General features: G+C 45.6%; 1 protein-coding gene across 3 annotated transcripts in view; it reads right to left on the reverse strand.

Moving 5' to 3' along the window:
- The window catches only part of ENOSF1 (enolase superfamily member 1), a 42,567-nt gene extending 24,517 nt beyond the window's left edge, over positions 1–18,050 (reverse strand). For 2 of the 3 annotated variants that reach the window (XM_064379357.1, XM_064379358.1), the window contains exons 1-3: positions 17,964–18,049; positions 10,207–10,315; positions 422–537 (exon numbers count right to left, since the gene is read on the reverse strand). In XM_064379357.1, coding sequence (XP_064235427.1) covers positions 422–537; positions 10,207–10,315; positions 17,964–18,047 — 309 coding nt within the window. In that variant the 5' untranslated portion in view covers positions 18,048–18,049. Of the gene's footprint in view, positions 1–421; positions 538–10,206; positions 10,316–17,963 lie in introns of all 3 variants that reach the window. The other variant, XM_064379359.1, reaches the window with a different exon arrangement.
- Positions 18,051–18,527: the final 477 nt, after the last annotated feature.

The raw sequence follows: 18,527 nt of genomic DNA on the forward strand, positions 1-18,527 counted from the left end.
TGTTCTACTTTAAAATTATAAACTCATCTCTAGGCTGGACGTGGTAGCTCATGCTTGTAATCCCAGCACTTTGGGAAGCCAATGGGGGTGGATCGCTTGAGGTTAGGAGTTCGAGACCAGCCTGGCCAACATGGCAAAACCCCATCTCTACTAAAATTACAAAAATTAGCCAGGTGTGGTAGTGCACACATGTAGTCTCGGCTACTTGGGAGGCTGAAGCAGGAGAATCGCTTGAACCCAGGAGGTGGAGGTTGCAGTGAGCCGAGATTGTGCCACTGTACTCCAACTGGGCAATAGAGTAAGACTCCATCTCAAATAAATAAACCAACCCATCTCTATTTTCACATTTGTTATACTCAAAGGACATCTCAGACCTTGGTAATATTACTTATATGAGCATTTTACAAAATAGGTCCCTTACCCATCTGAGCTGCCCGTCACTCGTGAGCTGCCTATAGAAGCCTCTGAAGTCACCAACAATGTCCTTGAGGTCCTTGTTGAGCACATGGTGGGCGAGGGCATTCACAGCACAGACAACTATTTAAAAAGGATTGAACTCTTGTTTATGCTTTTATATTAGGTCAAGAAATTAAGGCATGTAAACATCACAAATGTGAACATTTTATGAAAAAATTAAATCTAGGCCAGGTGTGGTGGCTCATGCCTGTAATCCCAGCACTCTGGGAGGCCGAGGCAGGTGAATCGCCTGAGGTTGGGAGTTCCAGATCAGCTTGGTCAACATGGCAAAACCTCATCTCTACTGAAAATATAAAAAGTACCAGGGCGCAGTGGTGTGCGCCTATAATCCTAGCTACTCAGGAGGCTGAGGTAGTTGAATCGCTTGAACCCAGGAGGCGGAGGTTGCAGTGAGCTGAGATCGTGCCACTGCACTCCAGCCTGGACAACAAGAGTGAGACTCAGTCTCAAAGGCATATTCTTTTTAAAATTGCATCAAATACGTGCCTTCTTTTCCTTTCCTTTTTCTTTTTCTTTTCTTTCTTCTTTTTTGACAGGGTCTCACTCTCAGTCTCAAAGGCATATTCTTTTTAAAACTGCATTGAATATGTGTGTTTCTCTTCTTTTCTTTTCTCTTCTTTCTTCTTTTTTGACAGGGTCTCACTCTCATCCAGGCTGGAGTGCGGTGGCACAATCACAGCTCACCGCAACCTTGTCCCAGGCTCAGGTGATCCTCCCACCTCAGCTTCCTGTGATCACAGGCACACGCCACCACACCTGGTTAATTTCGGTATTTTTTGTAAAGACAGTTTTGACATGCTGCCTAGGCTGGTCTCAAATTCCTGGGATCAAGTGATCCACTCGCCTTGGCCTCCCAAAGTTCTGGGATTACAGGCACGAGCAACTGTGCCTGGCCCCACATATGTTTTCTGTGCTTGTCATAAGAAATATCACACAAGTAGAACAGCTGTTAATCCACATACTGAGCTAAAGTTGCTGAGTAGAGAGTACATTGTGATTGGCTGTCAAGTGAAAAACAGAATCATACATTGACAAGTTTAAATAATGTTCCCAAATTATTTTCCTATTCACTTTGTAAAGTGTTTGGACAATCAGATTCAAAAGCAAACCATGCTAGTTCATGTTCCTAAGGAATAAGAAGGCTGACTTAATACAATTTTTAAAAAGAGAAATGCCTTTTCATTATTGATAAGTATAGAAAATGCCTTGAATTCACAACTTAAACTATTAAAGATTAAATAAAATGAATTGGCAATTAGCATACTATTTGTATGTAAAATACATGAAAACACTTGAAAACACTGTCTTTACAAACATTAAACTTCTTACTATTGACTTTCTTATGATATACTACATTTTTTATAAGTAATTTGAAGGTTAACTTCAATTTGGGTCAGTATTACCATCAATTATTTATTTCTGGTGCCTTTAATTATGATTATAATTTTTTTGAGACAGGGTCTCACTCTGTCACCCAGCCTGGAGTGCAGTGGTGTGATCTTGGCTCACTGTAATCTTCGCCTCCTGGGCTCAAGTGATCCTCTCACCTCAGCCTCCCGAGTAGCTGGGACCACAGGCTCGAGCCCCCATGTCTGGTTAATTACCATGCCTGGCTAATTTCTTGTAGTTTTGGTAGAGATGGGGTTTCCCCATGCTTCCCAAGCTGGTCTCGAACTCCTGAGCTCAAGTGATCCACCTGCTTCGATCACCCAAAGTGTTGGGATTATAGGCATGAGACACTGATCCCAGTCCTTCACTGTAATCTTGAATGCCTAGCCTCAAGCAATCTTTTTGTCTCAGCCTCCTGAGTAGGTAGGACCTACACCACATCCAGCTCATTTTAAATTTTTTTTTTTTTTTTTTTTTTGAGGCAGAATTTAGCTCTGTTGCCAGGCTGGAGTGCAATGGCACAATCTGAGCTCACTGCAACCTCTGCCTCCTGGTTTCCAGCAGTTCTCCTGCCTCACCCTCCAGAGTAACTGAGATTGCAGGTGCCTGCCACCACACCTGGCTAATTTTTGTATTTTTAGTAGAGACAGGATTTTACCATGTTGGCCAGGCTGGTCTTGAACTCAGGTGATCCGCCTGCTTTAGCCTCCCACAGTGCTGGGATTACAGGCGTGAATCACCATGCCCAGCCATAATTTTTAATTTTTTTGTAGTGACAAGGTTTTGCTATGTTGCACAGGGCAGGGGGTGGGGAGGTTCTGGAAATCTGGGCTCAAGCGATCCTTTCACCTTGGCCTCCCAAAGTGTTGGGATTACAGGCAAAAGCCACCATGTCCCATGGTGTTTTACTTTAAAAGGCTTTTTTGGACCTGGCACTCACTCCTGTAGTGCCAGCACTTTGGGAGGCCGAGGTGGGCGGATTACTTGAGTTCAGGAGTTTGAGACCAGCCTGGGCAGCATGGCAAGACACCATCTCTACAAACAATACAAAAATTAGCCAGGCACAGTGCACGCCTGTGGTCCCAGCTACTTGGGAGGCTGAGGTGGGAGGATCACTTGAGCTCTAGAGGCAGAGGTTGCTGTGAGCTGAGATTGTGTCACGGCACTCCAGCCTGTGTGACAGAGCTGGACCCTGTCTCAAATAATGATAATAATAATAATAATAATAATAATAAAAGGCTTTCTTGTGTTATTTAAGATGATGAATAAGTAAAGTAACCCTTTGATCTTTTGCCAGTTCTAGGAAACATTTAGCCTATGTTGTGTAAATGGCCACAGTAATTGAATCAAGCCATCAATTTAGCTTCAAAGAAGGGAATGTATTCCAAAACGTTTTGATAAACTTGTTTGGTGCTGCCATGGATTCAATAGTCAAAATTTTTCAGTCATTTAATAGGACAGTTACAGAGGTACAGTTTTACTGTCAATAAGATCCTGAGAAGGACACTTTGAAAGTGATGCCCCAGGCCAAGTGCGCTGGCTCATGCCTGTAATCCCAGCACTTTGCGAGGCCGAGGCGGGTGGATCACCTGAGGTGAGGACTTCGAGACCAGCCTGGACAACTGGACAAAACCCCGTCTCTACTAAAAATACAAAAATTAGCTGAGCGTGGTGGTGGGTGCCTGTAATTCCAGCTACTTGAGAGGCTGAGGAAGAAGAATTGCTTGAAAACAAGAGGCGGAGGTTCCAGTGAGCTGAGACTGTGCCATTGCACTCCAGCCTGGACAACAAGAGCAAAACTCCATCTCAAAAAGGAAAGAAAGTGGTGCCCCAAGCTTTCAGCACGTTACTAACTAAGGGTGAAACAGCTCTCAGATGATTGCATACTTGCGGTCAGATGTAGCATTTGGGGCTGAACCAGCCATGCCAGGCTCTCTAGGGCTTTTGTTAATGGTGTACACAATCATTCCGGTTCAGATGTTCATTCCCTAGAAGGTTGATGCTCTTGAATTAAAGAAAATCTGAAGTAAGTCAGTGACTCACAGTGAGGTATGTTATTATTGACACCAAACCACTGTCTCAGGGATTTGATTGTTGCTATAAATCACTGGCTGAAGCCCACCTCTGGTTCGTGGCACAATAGCAAATGCATTAACAAAAGCTAAGGATGATCTCATTTTTATGACTCTCAGAGATGCACAAGCATCACTTATGTATTCATCTACAGTGTGTGGATTTTTCTTGCTCAACAGGAGACTAGAATTTGCTGCATTCAATAGAAATTTGGGTTGTGAGGCCAGGTGTGGTGGCTCACACCTGTAATCCCAGTACTTCGGAAGGCTGAGGAGGGCAGATCACCTGAGGTCAGGAGTTTGAGACCAGCCTTGTCAACATGGTGAAATCCCATCTCTACTAGAAATACAAAAATTTGCAGGTGTGGTGGCACATGCCTGTAATCCCAGCTACTTGGGAGGCTGAGGCAGGAGAATCACTTGAACCCAGGAGGCAGAGGTTGCAGTGAGCATGCCAAGATCACGCCATGGCACGTCAGTCTGGGTGACAAGAGCAAAACTCCGTCTCAAAATAAAAAAAAAGAAATTTGGGTTGTGGCAGGAAATTCAGTTAGAAAAGAAAAAAAGGGCCCTTGAAGGCAGCTTCTTGCCAACTAAACCCATGGGGTTTTCTCCTGTGACTCTATCTGCCCAGGGACTTCAATTCTCTGGAGTCTCCAGCACTGGAAGGACAGTGAGTAAAGTCTGTGGGTGACTTGTGGGTGTCTGAGCAGGAATGGTGTCACAAACTCTTAAGGCTGGGTTTTTAAAATTTTGTCTATTTAAAAATTCTTTCTTTGTATGTCCTTTTATTTTTCTATATTAAAAAAGAACTTAGTCTACATTGTACATATTATTATACATGTGTCCAAACCCACTGAATATACAACAGTGAGTGACTCCTACTGTAAACTACAGACTTTGGGTGATGATGTGCCAATGCAGGTTCATCAGTTGAAACAAATGGGCCACTCTGGGCGGAATTTTATATTTAATAATGAGGGAGGCTGTGCCTGTGTGGGGACAGGGGTATGTGGGAAATCTTTGAAACTTCCATTCAGTTTTGCTGTGAACCTGAAACTACTCTAAAAAAATTAAGTTTTTTAAAAAAAGGCTGGGCATGATGGCTCACGCCTGTAATCCCAGCTCTTTGGGAGGCTGAGGCAGGCAGATCACCTGAGGTCAGGAGTTTGAGACCAACCTGGCCAACATGATGAAACCCCGTCTCTAAAAATACAAAAATTAGCCGGGCGTGATAGCATGTGCCTGTAATCCCAGCTACTCGGGAGGCCGAGGCAGGAGAATCACTTGAACCCAGGAGGCAGAGAGTGCAGTGAGTCCAGATCGCACCACTGCACTTTGGCCTGGGTGACAGAGTGAGACTCTGTTTCAGAAAAAAGAAAAAAAAAAGGACAGGTATAGTCATGGCTCATGCCTGCTGTAATACCATCACTTTGGGAGGCCAAGGTGGGCAGATTGCTTGAGCTCAGGAGTTCAAGACCCATCTGGGCAAAATGAAAAAACCCTGTCTCTACAAAAAATACAAAAATTAGCCCAGCATGGTGGCAGGCACCTGTAGTCCCAGCTACTTGGGAGGCTGAGGCAGGAGAATTCCTTGAACCTGGGAGGTGGAGGTTGCAGAGATCATGCCATGTACTCCAGCCTGGGCAACAAGAGTAAAACTCCATCTCAAAAAAAAAAAAATTTTTAAAGAAAAAAAAAAACACCTAGGTCAGGTGTGGTGGCTCACGCCTGTAATCCCAGAACTTTGGGAGGCCAAGGTGGGTGAATCACCTGAGGTTAGGAGTTCGAGACCAGCCTAGCCAACATATAGTGAAATCCTGTCTCTACTAAAAATATAAAAATTAGCTAGGCATGGTAGCACATGCCTATAGCCTCAGCTACTTGGAAGCTGAGGCAGGAGAATCATTTGAACCCTGGAGGCAGAGGTTGCAGTGAGCCAAGATTGCACCACTGCACTCCAGCCTGGGCAGCAACAGAGCAAGGCTCCGTTTCTTAAAAAAAAAAAAAAAAAAAAAAGAAAAGAAAGAAAACAAAACATTAGCTAGACAAGGTGGCTTGTGCCTGTGGTCCCAGCTACTCAGCAGGCTGAGGTGGGACAATTATTTGAGCCTGGAAGGTCGAGGCTGCATGAGCTGCGATTGCACCACTGCACTTCAGTCTGGGCGACAGAGCAAGACCATGTCTCAAATAAATTAATAAATAATAAAAACTTTAAAAACAGAAAGAAGGATAAAAATGAATATTAATTAAGCAAATTTAATAAAGACATGACTTTAAAAAAAATACTGAACCAAAAACTACATTGGTGTATCCTATACATTTGAAAAACAACCCTCCTTCTCTATCTCTCTCACACACAAGCACTCTCTTCACAGTAATAAAAGAAACCCTATTTTTTTTAAAATCATAAATATATGATTAGGTAAGTAAGCTGATAAAGGCTGCAGAAGAACCAGGATGAGCTAATATGAGTGCCGGGTAACACATTTTGTGAGACTGCAATGAGTCACTGGAAATATGTAGCAAGGTTAAAGTTAAAATGGGTTCTGTCATGTTGTGGTCTGAAAAAGGCGGAAGCCAAAAACCTTAGCACAAAACAGCCATTACTTAAAGGGAGAGATGGAAATTGATTTATCCCTGCCTGAGATATTAACTAAGACAGCCCGGGCTAGGAATGGAGGTGGGGAGGGTGAGTGAAGGCCCTACAGTGAGCTCAGCACCCATCTCAGAAGAAGAGATTCTTCTTTTTTTTTTTTTTTTTTGAAATGGAGTCTCACTCTGTCGCCAGGCTGGAGTGCAATGGCGTGATCTCGGCTCACTGAAACTTCCACCTCTCGGGTTCAAACTATTCTGCCTCAGCCTCCTGAGCAGCTGGGATCATAGGCACCCACCACCATCTCCAGCTAATTTTTGTATTTTTAGTAGAGAAGAGGTTTCTTTACCATGTTGGCCAGGCTGGTCTTGAACTCCTGACCTCAGGTGATCCACCTGCCTATGCCTCCCAAAGTTCTGGAATTACAAGGGTGAGCCACTGCGCCCAGTCAGAAGAGCTTCTTATCTGTCTTGGTGCTCAGGGCCCCTCCACGTGTGCTGACTTGGGCAAGTCAGCAAAGTTTAAAGTCTTGGCTGTTAACAGAGAGTGGGTCCAATGGCCTGTCTAACATATCTTATAAGCTCGCTGAGTTTTATGTAACCTTTGGGGGCTGTGCTGTAGGGTTTGCAGTATAGAGAAAGACAGCAGCTTCATAAAGTACTCAACTTACAAACAAGGGATAATCAACATTGCAGAATAAGCAGAAATGCAGCTCACAGCTCTATCTTAGTAAGTGGTTACTACTTTGGGGAAAACTTTAACAGTAAATCATTTCCTGAGTGGGGAAAAGGGGCACTGACTCTCCTCTCTCTGCCTGGCCAATTCCTGTTTATTCTTAGAGACTCACCTCAAAGCATTACTTCTGCTCTGAAACCTTCCCTGAGCCTTTTGGACAGAGTGAAGTTACCTACTGATATGGTTTAGATGTTCTGCCCAAATCTCATGTTGAAATATAATCCCAATATTGGAGGTGGGGCCTGGGGGGCGTGATTAGACCATGGGGATGGATTTTTCATGAATGGTTTAGCACCATCCCATTGGTACTGTCCTTGAGATAGTGAGTGAGTTCTTGTGAGATCTGGGGCTTCAGTGTATAGCTCCTCCCCACTCTCTTTCTCTTGTTCCTGCTTTCAACTTAGGATGTGCCTGCTCCTCCTTCGCCTTCCACCACGATTGTAAGTGTCCTGAAGCCTCCCTAGAACCTAAGTAGCTGGCACCATGCTTTCTGTAAAACCTGCAGAACCGTGAGCCAATTAAATCTCTTTTTCTTTATAAATCACCCAGTCTCAGGTACTCCTTTATAGCAACACAAGAACAGCCTGGGTTGGCATGGTGGTTTGCACCTGTAATCCTAGCACTTTGGAAGGCCAAGGTGGGCAGATCATCTGAAGTCAGGAGTTGAAGACCAGCCTGGCCAAACATGGTGAAACCTCGTCTCTACTAAAAATACAAAAATTAGCTGGGCGTGGTGGTGCGCACCTGTAATCCCAGCTACTTAGGAGGCTGCGGCACAAGAATCTCTTGAACCTGGGAGGTGGAGGTTGCAGTGAGCCAAGATTGCACCACTGCACTCCAGGCTGGGCAACAGAATGGGATTCTTGTCTCCAAAAAGGAAAAAAAAAAAAAAAAAAGAACAACCTAATATATCTTCTCTCTGTGTAACTTGCATGTACTTTTTAAAAACAGCAATTCTCAGACTATGCTATGATTGTTACTTTTATGTCTACTTCCCAAATAAGTTTGTGTGCTCCTTGTATGTGGGATTCTATGTTATCTTTTTTTTTTTTTTTTTTTTGAGACAGAGTCTTACTCTGTCGCCCAGGGCTGGAGTGCAGTCATGCAATCTTGGCTCACTGCAAACTCTACCTCCCAGGTTCAAGCAATTCTCATGCCTCAGCCTCCTGAGTAGCTGGGATTACAGGCACACATCACCACACCCAGTTAATTTCTGTATTTTTAGTAGAGACAGGGTTTCACTATGTTGACCAGGTTGGTCTCAAACTCCTGGACTCAAGCGATCTACCGGCCTCAGCCTCCCAAAGTACTGGGATTACAGGCGTGAACCACTGGACCAAGCCTATCTCTTTTAAAAATTACTTCAGTGCCTGGCGGCATGCCTAATGCATGGCAGCACCGTGTAAGTCTGCAGAAGGACTGACTTGCTGGATGACTGGCTGCCAGCCCTGTGAAGAGCAGAAACGGCAGCCACAAGGGCAACGTCCACTGAAAGTTCAAGGAAGAGTCCCTTGCCATTCGCACATACACACACAAACTCACACACTTCTTTTACATGCTTAACAATTTAAAATCTCTCAACAGGCGAAGATTTTTTTTTCTACAACTACTGAGAGCACTGATAGTGCAAATATCCATGGGAGAGGTAGCAGACTACCACCAAAGTTAGAGAAACTCTTTCCTTCCTCCCTCCAGACCCTTACTCTTCAATCTATCATAATTTGGCTTCAGCCCCTAATAATCCATTGAAATTGATCTGGCGGAGGTCACTGTTTTGTGCTTCTTGATTTTGTACCATGTGCAGGTATTATGTATTCAAAAAGAGTTGCATTTTAAAGTTCTGTAGAGAAAGTGCTTTGGGCAGTCAGGTGGTTCTGCCATGACTTGCTGGGGAGCTGCCTGGGCCCCAGTTTTCTTCTCTGCAAAAAATGAGGTGACTCAAGAGCACCACTGAGATCACATCAGCTCTGAGAAAAGTTATATTCTGTGTCTCCTGTTTAAGAAAATAGAAAATAAAAATAAAAATAAAAGAATGACATATACATGGCTCAGTATGCATCTTAAGAATTTGTTCTTCCCCAAAGGAGACCTCAAAATTGGGCGGGGCCAAAGCTCTTTTCTGCCATGAAAATAGTGAACTTAAAACCAATTTGGTGTGAAATATTTTGAAAAGGCCAAGCACAGTGGCTCACACCTGTAATCCCAGCACTTTGGGAGGCTGAGGCAGGTGGATCACCTGAGGTCAGGAGTTCGAGATCAGCCTGGTCAACATGGTGAAACCCTGTCTCTACTAAAAATACAAAAATTAGCCAGGTATGGTGGTATGTGCCTGTAATCCCAGCTACTTGGAGGCTGAGGCAGGAGAATCAAACCCGGGAGGCAGAAGTTGCAGTGAGCTGAGATCACGCCACTGCACTCCAGCTTGGGTGACAGAGCAAGACTCCGTCTCAGAAAAAGAAAAAAAAAAACTATATATATAGATATATCTATATATATTTTGAAAAGTGAATAGACTTGCTGTGCACATCACAATGAGCCTTGCTATGGGAACTCACGTCTCCTCCCTCTCATTGCCCTTGGTTACTCGTCCACTTCAGGTTGCCAAAGTTGGACAGTGGCCCTGGGTGAAAGGCAGGTAAAAAACATCCTTGTAGCTGTCATTTGACACAGAGAAACAGACTAAAAACCAAGTATTTTCTAGCAGGCTAGAGATGATTGCAAGGAGACAGGTCAAATCCTGCCATTTTTAAATTTCTCCCAGTGAAATAAATAACAAACCATGAAACACTGTTTTTACTCACTTTGAGCAGTATAAATACAGAGAAAAACAAGGTCAAGAACTGAATCTCAATGAAGATTCTAATGAATCTAAAAATCTAACTTAGAATCTCATCTGAAAATTAAGCATCTGGAACCTTGAGAGAATCTTCAACTCACCAACTTCAGTGCCTTTTCCCAGAGTGAAGGTGATTCCACACCCCTTGAGTCCATCTTCTGCATCAGTTTCTATGACGACATAGGCAGCTGAGTAGTCAGGGTCCGTGTGCTGCAGGAGAGAAGTTCCCGACAGAAACAATGCCAGCGTGAGAAACCAAAAAGAACCATTGAGAATGACATCACATGAGGACAGACAATGCAGAGCTCCCACGGAAGGACCTGTTGCTATACCCCCCCCAAAAAACAAAGGGCTCTGAATGGAGAAAAGGAATGTCCTCCCGAAAGATCCAAAGTGTTTCAACAAGCACAATTTATACTTTTTCTTTTCATGAGATGGAGTCTTGCTCTGTCACCCAGGCAGGAATGCAGTGGTGCAATCTTGGTTTACTGCAACCTCTGCCTCCTGGGTTCAAGTGATTCTTCTGCCTCAGCCTCCGGGGTAGTTGGGATTACAGGCACGTGTCACCACAGCCAGCTGATTTTTATATTTTTAGTAGAGACGAGGTTTCACCATGTTGGCCAGGCTGGTCTCGAACTCCTGACCTTGTGATCCACCTGCCTCAGCCTTCCAAAGTGTTGGGATTACAAGTGTGAGCCATTACACCTGGCCACAATGCATACATTTTTAATCACCCGTTTTCAATTAGGTCAAAAATTGGGACTAATTTTACGTATTTATTTTTATTTTTTAATTAAAAAATGGAGGTGGAGTTTTGCCATGTTGCCCAGGCTGGTCTCAAACTCCAGAGCTCTAGTGATCCACCCGCCTAGGCCTCTTAAAAGTGCTGGGATTACAGGCCGGAGCCATCACGCTTTGCAGGGGCTCAATTTTAAGTCAAGGAGCTTTCACTCGAAGTTATCTGTCAGCTCTCTGAACAAAGTTACATTCATAAGCAGCTTCAAATTGAATAAGTCAAAGGTTCAGAAAGCTCTTGCATAAAATTGGGCTGATCTCGCTTACAGCAGTTTATAGCAGGGTTGAAAATATACTGGCACAAGTTCAGACACCAAGGGGGAAAATGAAGAAGTAAAGCTTCGAGATGAATTCACTCATTTTTTGTTTTGTTCTATGTCATTCTAACTTTCTACTGTCAAATGGTATTTTGATAGAAAGTATATATTGACAAGTATATATTAACTGTTATGAAACTCAGCACCACTTATTGGTACAGGACATGCAAAACTTGTTTTAAAAAAACAAATCTGGCCAGGTGCGGTGGCTCATGCCTGTAATCCCAGCACTTTGGGAGGCCGAGGCAGGCACATCACTTGAGGTCAGGAGTTTGAGACCAGCCTGGCCAACATGGCGAAACCCTGTCTCTACTAAAAATACAAAAATTAGCTGGGCGTGGTGGTGGGTGCCTGTAATCACAGCTACTCAGGAGGCTGAAGCAGGAGAATCACATGAACCTGGGAGGTGGTGGCTGCAGTGAGGCGAGATCACACTACGGCACTCTAGCCTGGGTGACAGAGCAAGACTCCGTCTCAAAACAAAAAACAAAAAAAACCTAAAAACCAAAAAACAAATCTATCTGTAGAGATCTATCGTATAAGTAGGCAGAAAAAGGCAACATAGAACAAGGTGAGAACAAGCTAAGAGTTGACAGAGTTTGGATCTGTGTCTCAGCACAAATTTCATGTTGAAATGTAATCCCCAGTGTTGGAGGTAGGGCTTGGTGGGAGATGACTGGATCATGAGGGTGGATTTCTCATGAATGGTTTAGCACTATCTCCTTGGTATTATCCTGGTGATAGTGAGTTCTGGTTGTTTAAAAGTGTGTGGCACCTCCCCCCACTTCTGCTGTCACCATGTGATGTGCCCACTACCACTTTGCCTCCCACCATGATTGTAAGCTTCCTGAAGGATCCCAGAAGCTAAGCAGATGCCAGCATCACGCTTCCTGTACAGCCTGCGAAACTGTGAGTCAATTAAACATCTTTTCTTTATAAATTACACAGCTTCAGGTACTTCTTCATAGCAATGCAAGAATGGACTAATATGAGAGCACAAGGTTGCGTGCTGAAGTATGTTATAAGTAGCACAGAAGTTCAAGGCAGGGAAGAGCAAAGAGGAAGTAGAACTTGAAGAAATTTCTGAGGGGGCAAAGAGGTAGACCGAAACATCCAGGCAAGGGAGAGCAACATGAAACCCAGAGGCTTTTGTGGGACAGAGAAAGGGAAGGCCCAGAAGGGCACTGGTTGGGAAGTGAACAAAGACAAGGTCAAATCGGTGCTGTGGAGGCAGATAATGGAGACCCCAAAAAGCCAGGGAGAAGATCTGGATGGATTCATAAAGAATGTAGGATGTAACGTTGAAGAATTTTGTGTAAGGCTAAGATGATTTATTACTGTTGTTATTATTCTATAATATTTATTGTGCCAGACACACTATTTTAAGAGTTCTACATGATTAATTTAATCCTATAACAGTATTATAAACTAGGTGCTCTTAACCCTATTAGAGAAGTTTTAAAGAGGTTTAGTAATTTGCAGACGGTCACACCACAAGTAAAATTATGTTTTATTATGATTATTATTATTTTTGAGACTGAATCTCACTCTGTCCTCCAGGCTGGAGTGCAGTGGCATGATCTCGGCTCACTGCAACCTTCTCCTCCTGGATTCAAGCGATTCTGCTGCCTCAGCCTCCCAAGTAGCTGGGATTCCAGGCACCTGCCACCATGCCTGGCTATTTTTTTTTTTTTTTTTTTTTTGTATTTTTAGTAGAGACGGGGTTTTGCTATGTTGGCCAGGCTGGTCTTGAACTCCTGACCTCAGGTGATCCACCTGCCTTGGCCTCCCAATGTGCTGGTATTACAGGCAAGAGCCACTGCACCTGGCAACAAGTAAATTATGAAGGCAGATTTTAAATCCCTGTATTGGGGGTGTTGTGGCTGAGGAAGCTCTAAGTGATGGATGGGAGCCCTGAGTCTGGTGTCACAGCCCAGTAGCAGGAAATCAGTGTGATGCATCGCTGAGTACCAACTATATCTCAGAGCTGCTGCAGCTTCCTGGAGGGTTACAGATATGAATGGCTTTGAGAAGGTTACATTTGAGAAGACCTGATTATAGGATGGGCATGGTGGCCTCATGCCTGTAATCCCAACACTTTGGGAGGCCAAGACAGGAGGATTGCTTGAGCCCAGGAGCTCGAGACTAGCCTAGGCAACAAAGCAAGACCCCATCTCTAAAATAAATAAATAAAAGACATGGTTACAAAAACTCTAATAATATAAGGGAGAAGATGCTAAGACCTGGAAGAGATGCAAACTATGAGCAATGGAAAGAGAGCACTGTCAGCTGAATGTGCTTCTTTTTTTTTTTGAGATGGAGTTTTGCTCTTGTTGCCTAGGCTGGAGTGCAATGGTGTGATCTCGGCTCACCGAAACCTCCACCTTCCAGGTTCAAGCGATTCTCCTGCCTCAACCTCCCGGGTAGCTGGAATTACAGGCACCCACCACCATGCCCAGCTAATTTTGTATTTTTAGTAGAGATGGGGTTTCTCCATGTAGGTCAGGTTGGTCTTGAACTCCCAACCTCAGGTGATCCACCCACCTTGGCCTCCCAAAGTGCTGGGATTACAGGCGTGAGCCACTGCGCCCTGCCTGAAGGTGCTTCTTGAAGCAGGAGAAGGCTTTATGATAAAGACAGAATCTGAGCTGGCCAGTCAAGGAAGGGGAGCTTCTCAGCAGTGGGAAGGGGAGTGAAGGGTCTGGGAGGGAGGAATATCTAAGGTGAGGTAGCAGCAATGCAGAAAGTAAAGGGGTCAGAAGAGGGAGAGACCAGAGTGTATTCAAGGGTTGGTGCCCATCCTGGGTTGGCCGAGCCACTGGGTTCCTGAAGGATGAGTGATGAGTCTGAGGAGGAGACTCCAAGAATTAAAGACCCATTGGCAGTTTCTGGGTTCCAAGAAGAGGAAGCAATTGGAAAAGGAAACCTTTCACTGAAGCCTCAGATGAGGGTCAACAGGACGAGATGAGCCAAAAGTGACTTGAAGCTTTTGAGTCCCTGTGTCCAGCAGAATGAGCCAAGATGGGTCAGGAGGGAGGCGCAGCAGGGTATGGACAATGACTAATATGATTTTGACAAACCATATTTAGCATGAAGGTGAAAAACCCAACAGGAAGTATCCAGACCTGAGTTAAGGAGGCAGATCCGGAAATGAGATCTGGGAGACTCTGGCATAAAGGGCTGCACGGAAACCAGAACACTGAGAGGGTCTTTGTGGGAGTGTGCAGGGAGATGGGGAAGACACTGAGGCCTGAGCCTCAGAGAGGGAAGAAGGGGCCGGTGGAGGAAGAAGGAGGGGTCAGAAAAGCAGGAGGCCACGCGGGGAGAGAGCGCAAAAAGTGGAGGCAGGTGACAGAGGAAAACACAGCAGAAACAGAAATAACAAGGGCAGTTCACAGAGAAGAAAAGAACAGAAGTAGATTTCAGATTAAGAAGGAAGTAAGCCCGGCATGGTGGCTTATGCCTGTAATCCAGCACTTTGGGAGGTCGAGGCACCTGAGCTTAGGAATTCAAGAACAGCCTGGACAACATGGTGAAATCCCATCACTACCAAAAATACAAAAATTAGCCAAGCATGGTGGTGTGCACCTGTAATCACAGCTACTCCAGGGGCTGAGGGACGAGATTTACACCCAAGAGGCAGAGGTTGCAGGGAGCTGAGATCGCACCACTGCACTCCAGCCTGAGTGACAAGAGAGACTCTGTCTCAAAAAAAAAAAAAATGGAGGAATCTTTAGCAGATTTTGAGGACAGTTTCATTGTTCTATCTTGAAAATATCCTTCTTGTGATCAAGGAGGCTCACTTTGCTGCTAAGTGCTGATGGTCCAGCATGCCTCCAGAACACATGAAGCCATCCCCATGGTGAACTGCAAAGCAGCTCATCCTAGTAAGAAGGGACTTGAGAGTTGGCACATGACATATGCCCTTTCTCCCCAAGACAAATGCTTAAGTATTTATGAGCTTGCAATATAGGTGTTAAATAATGTCTCCTCACCCTGTGTTAGATACCACTCAGGCCCAGAGGCAAATTCCATTTCTCAAATTATTCTACAGCAAACCAGGCTTGCTTTTGAAACAGGGTCTTGCTCTGTCGTCCAGGCTGGAGTACAGTGGCACAATCATAGCTCACTGAAGCCTCGACCTCCCAGGCCCAAAAGATCCTCCCACCTCAGCCTCCTGAGTGTCTGGGACCACAGGTGCGTGCAACTATACCCAGATAATTTTTTTATTTTTTTGTGGAGATAAGGTCTCATGTTGCTCAGGCTAGTCTTGAACTCCTGGGCTCAAGCGATCCACCTGCCTTGGCCTTCCAAAGTGCTGGGATTATAGGCTTGAACCACCACATTCAGCCAAACCAGGCTGTCTTAACACTTCACAAATTCAAAGTCAAGTCTAGATTAGGGGTTCCTTCTGCTTCGGTTTCCTCATAGTGAATAGTAATTACAGCCAACCCCTCCTTTTTTTTTCTTTAGAAACAGGATCTCACTCTGCCATCCAGTGCCCAGGCTGGAGTGCAGTGGCACAATCATAGCTCACTGTAACCTCGAACTCCTGGGCTCAAGTGATCCTCCTGCCTAGGCCTCCACTTAGGATTACAGGTGCGAGCCCACATGCCTGGCCTATAACTAACTTTATTGAGGGCCTTCTATGAGCCAGGCTCTTTATAGGTATGTTATTTACATGTTTAAAGTGAATATTATTATATACATTTTACAGATGAGAAAACCTAGGCTTAGAAAGATTGTGTGACTTACCCACAGCTGCTACAGCCTCAGAGAGGCAAAGGCAGTTGCATGAGACCGAATGTTTCGATTCCACAAGCCAGTAAAATTTCAAACATTTATTATGAGTTCCATAAAGTATTGCCTACTGGGTGTTTAAGTAATGTACCACATCATATAAGAAAGGACACATGAAGACTTTTAAAAGGAGGATGACAGCCTGGGCTATATGCTGAAACTCTCTCTACAAAAAATACAAAAAGTAGCTGGGTGTCATGGCACACACCTGTAGTCCCAGCTACTTGGGAGGCTAAGGTGGGAGGACTACTTGAGCCAGGGAGGTCAAGGCTGCTGTGAGCCGTGATAGCACTACTGCACTCCAGCCTGGGCGACAGATAAGACAACCTGACTCAAAATAAATAAATAAATAAAATAAAACAAAAAGTTTTGCCGGGAGCGGTGGCTCATGCCTGTAATCTCAGCACTTTGGGAGGCTGAGGCAGGCAGACCACCTGAGGTCGGGAGTTCGAGAGCAACCTGACCAACATGGTGAAACCCTGTCTCTTAAAAATTAAATAAATAGGCCGGGCGTGGTGGCTCACGCCTGTAATCCCAGCACTTTGGGAGGCCGAGGCGGGTGGATCACGAGGTCAAGAGATCGAGACCATCCTGGTCAACATGGTGAAACCCCGTCTCTACTAATACAAAAAATTAGCTGGGCATGGTGGCGCGTGCCTGTAATCCCAGCTACTCAGGAGGCTGAGGCAGGAGAATTGCCTGGACCCAGGAGGCGGAGGTTGCGGTGAGCCGAGATCGCGCCATTGCACTCCAGCCTGGGTAACAAGAGCGAAACTCCGTCTCAAAAAAAAAAAAAAAAAAAAAAAAAAATTAAATAAATAAATAAATCATCTGGGCAAAATTTAAGTTCTTTTATTGAAAAAAAAAGTTTTAAAATGCAGGATGAACTTAATCTCAAAAAGGGCATTCTTTTGCATATAATAGATTTATTTAATGAGAGGTCTATTGTCATAAAACATTTCAGGTACAAAAAGAGTACAGATAATGTAATGAACACTAGCTTGCCATCAACACAATTTAGTAAGTAAAACATTCCAGTGGGAATTAGAGACCTCTTGGTCCCCTCCATGACCCCATTTCCTTTCCTCCCTACTGGTAACCATTTTCCTAACATTGCTGTTCCTCACTTCCCGGCATATTTTCATACATTCTCTACATACCCATACAATTCTGCTCTTCTAGCGTGGCCAATCTCATCAGTGGACCAAGATGGGCAGTGAGGACCCAGTGGGGAACAGGCGCCCTGAAGACCCTGCACAGAACTCCTCCACCGAATTTGGGAAACACCGCTCTAGACCGGGGAGGAGAGGGAAAGCCTGACATTCTAACATCCTCGGTAAGCAAAAAAGACCTTCGGTATTTAGGTAGGAGTCAAAGTCCCTGCCCTTACTTTATTGCATCTCTTAAGACTAACCGACATTCGCATTAATCCTTTCTAACCATGTTTGCGGGTAATTTCATGAGAGCGCCCTCTCATGTGACCCAGTTATCACGCGCTTGGTTTCTCAACCCGACCATGACACTTTCATTTCATAGACGGGTCACCACTCAAAACTCCCAGCCCCGGGCTTTCCATTCTCCCTCACCGTGAACCACCTCGCGTTCAGGGTACAGAAGAAGCCAGCGAGCGCTGTGATCTAAGGTTTCATTGAAGGGAACCCAACAAAATCATTTTGCTGCTATTGCATTCTAATATTGCATTTCCAGCAAAATGTGAGTCGTAAACGTAAAACTAGGATATTCTAAACTCTAGCAAAGAGAAAACCCTGGAGAGTGGAAAGTTTCTGGATACTTAGACTATTGCTCCAAGACATGAAAAGCGAGTGTCTCCCCCAGGCGCGCCTCCCACTTTACAGAAGCAATGGGTCCAAAGTCTGGAAGCTCCTCGGACCCGTGGGTCTGCAGTCGGCGGAGCGGGAGGGACTCGGGCCGCAGCCCGCGCTTACCATGGCGTCCGAGCCGTGGCCCCCGAGCGACGTGGGGAAGCGCACATCCCGGACCGAGAGCCGGGAGATCCTGCCGCGCACCATGGCCCCTGCGCCCAGTAGCCGCGCCACCCGTGCGGTCAGGACGCGTCGGGATCCAGAGTGCGCGGCGAGAGAGCGGGAGGGCCGCGAGGCGGAGCACCGTCGGGCACAGAGCGTTCTCATTGGCCGCGCGGCCACACCGGTGAACTTGGCCCCACGGGAGTTCCAGGCCCCGCTCTGGGCTCCCGGGGGTGCGCCCCGCCTTCCGCCGTTTCCCGCCCAGCACTGGACAAAACTGCCCCCGCAAGCGTTCGCGAAGGGCAGCTTCGGACCCTGGGCAGGCAGGAGGCCTTGCGCCACGTCGGCGCCTCCGCGGGACCCTGCTCGGACTGGATCGGAGGTCGGGAAGGGACCTGCCCCGTAGCGGCGCCCTAGAGGGAGAAGTCGAGTCTGAGCGAGTGCATTTGCCCAACAGCAGATTCCGGCCAGTGGCTCAGGTCACGATCGGAGGCCGCAGGTTGCCGCCGGCGCACCCAGGAGAGC

The sequence above is a fragment of the Aotus nancymaae genome, unplaced genomic scaffold (genome assembly GCF_030222135.1).
Source record: "Aotus nancymaae isolate 86718 unplaced genomic scaffold, 86718_ANA_hifiasm-v0.15.2.pri h1tg000020l, whole genome shotgun sequence".
Classification (NCBI taxonomy): Eukaryota; Metazoa; Chordata; class Mammalia; order Primates; family Aotidae; genus Aotus; species Aotus nancymaae.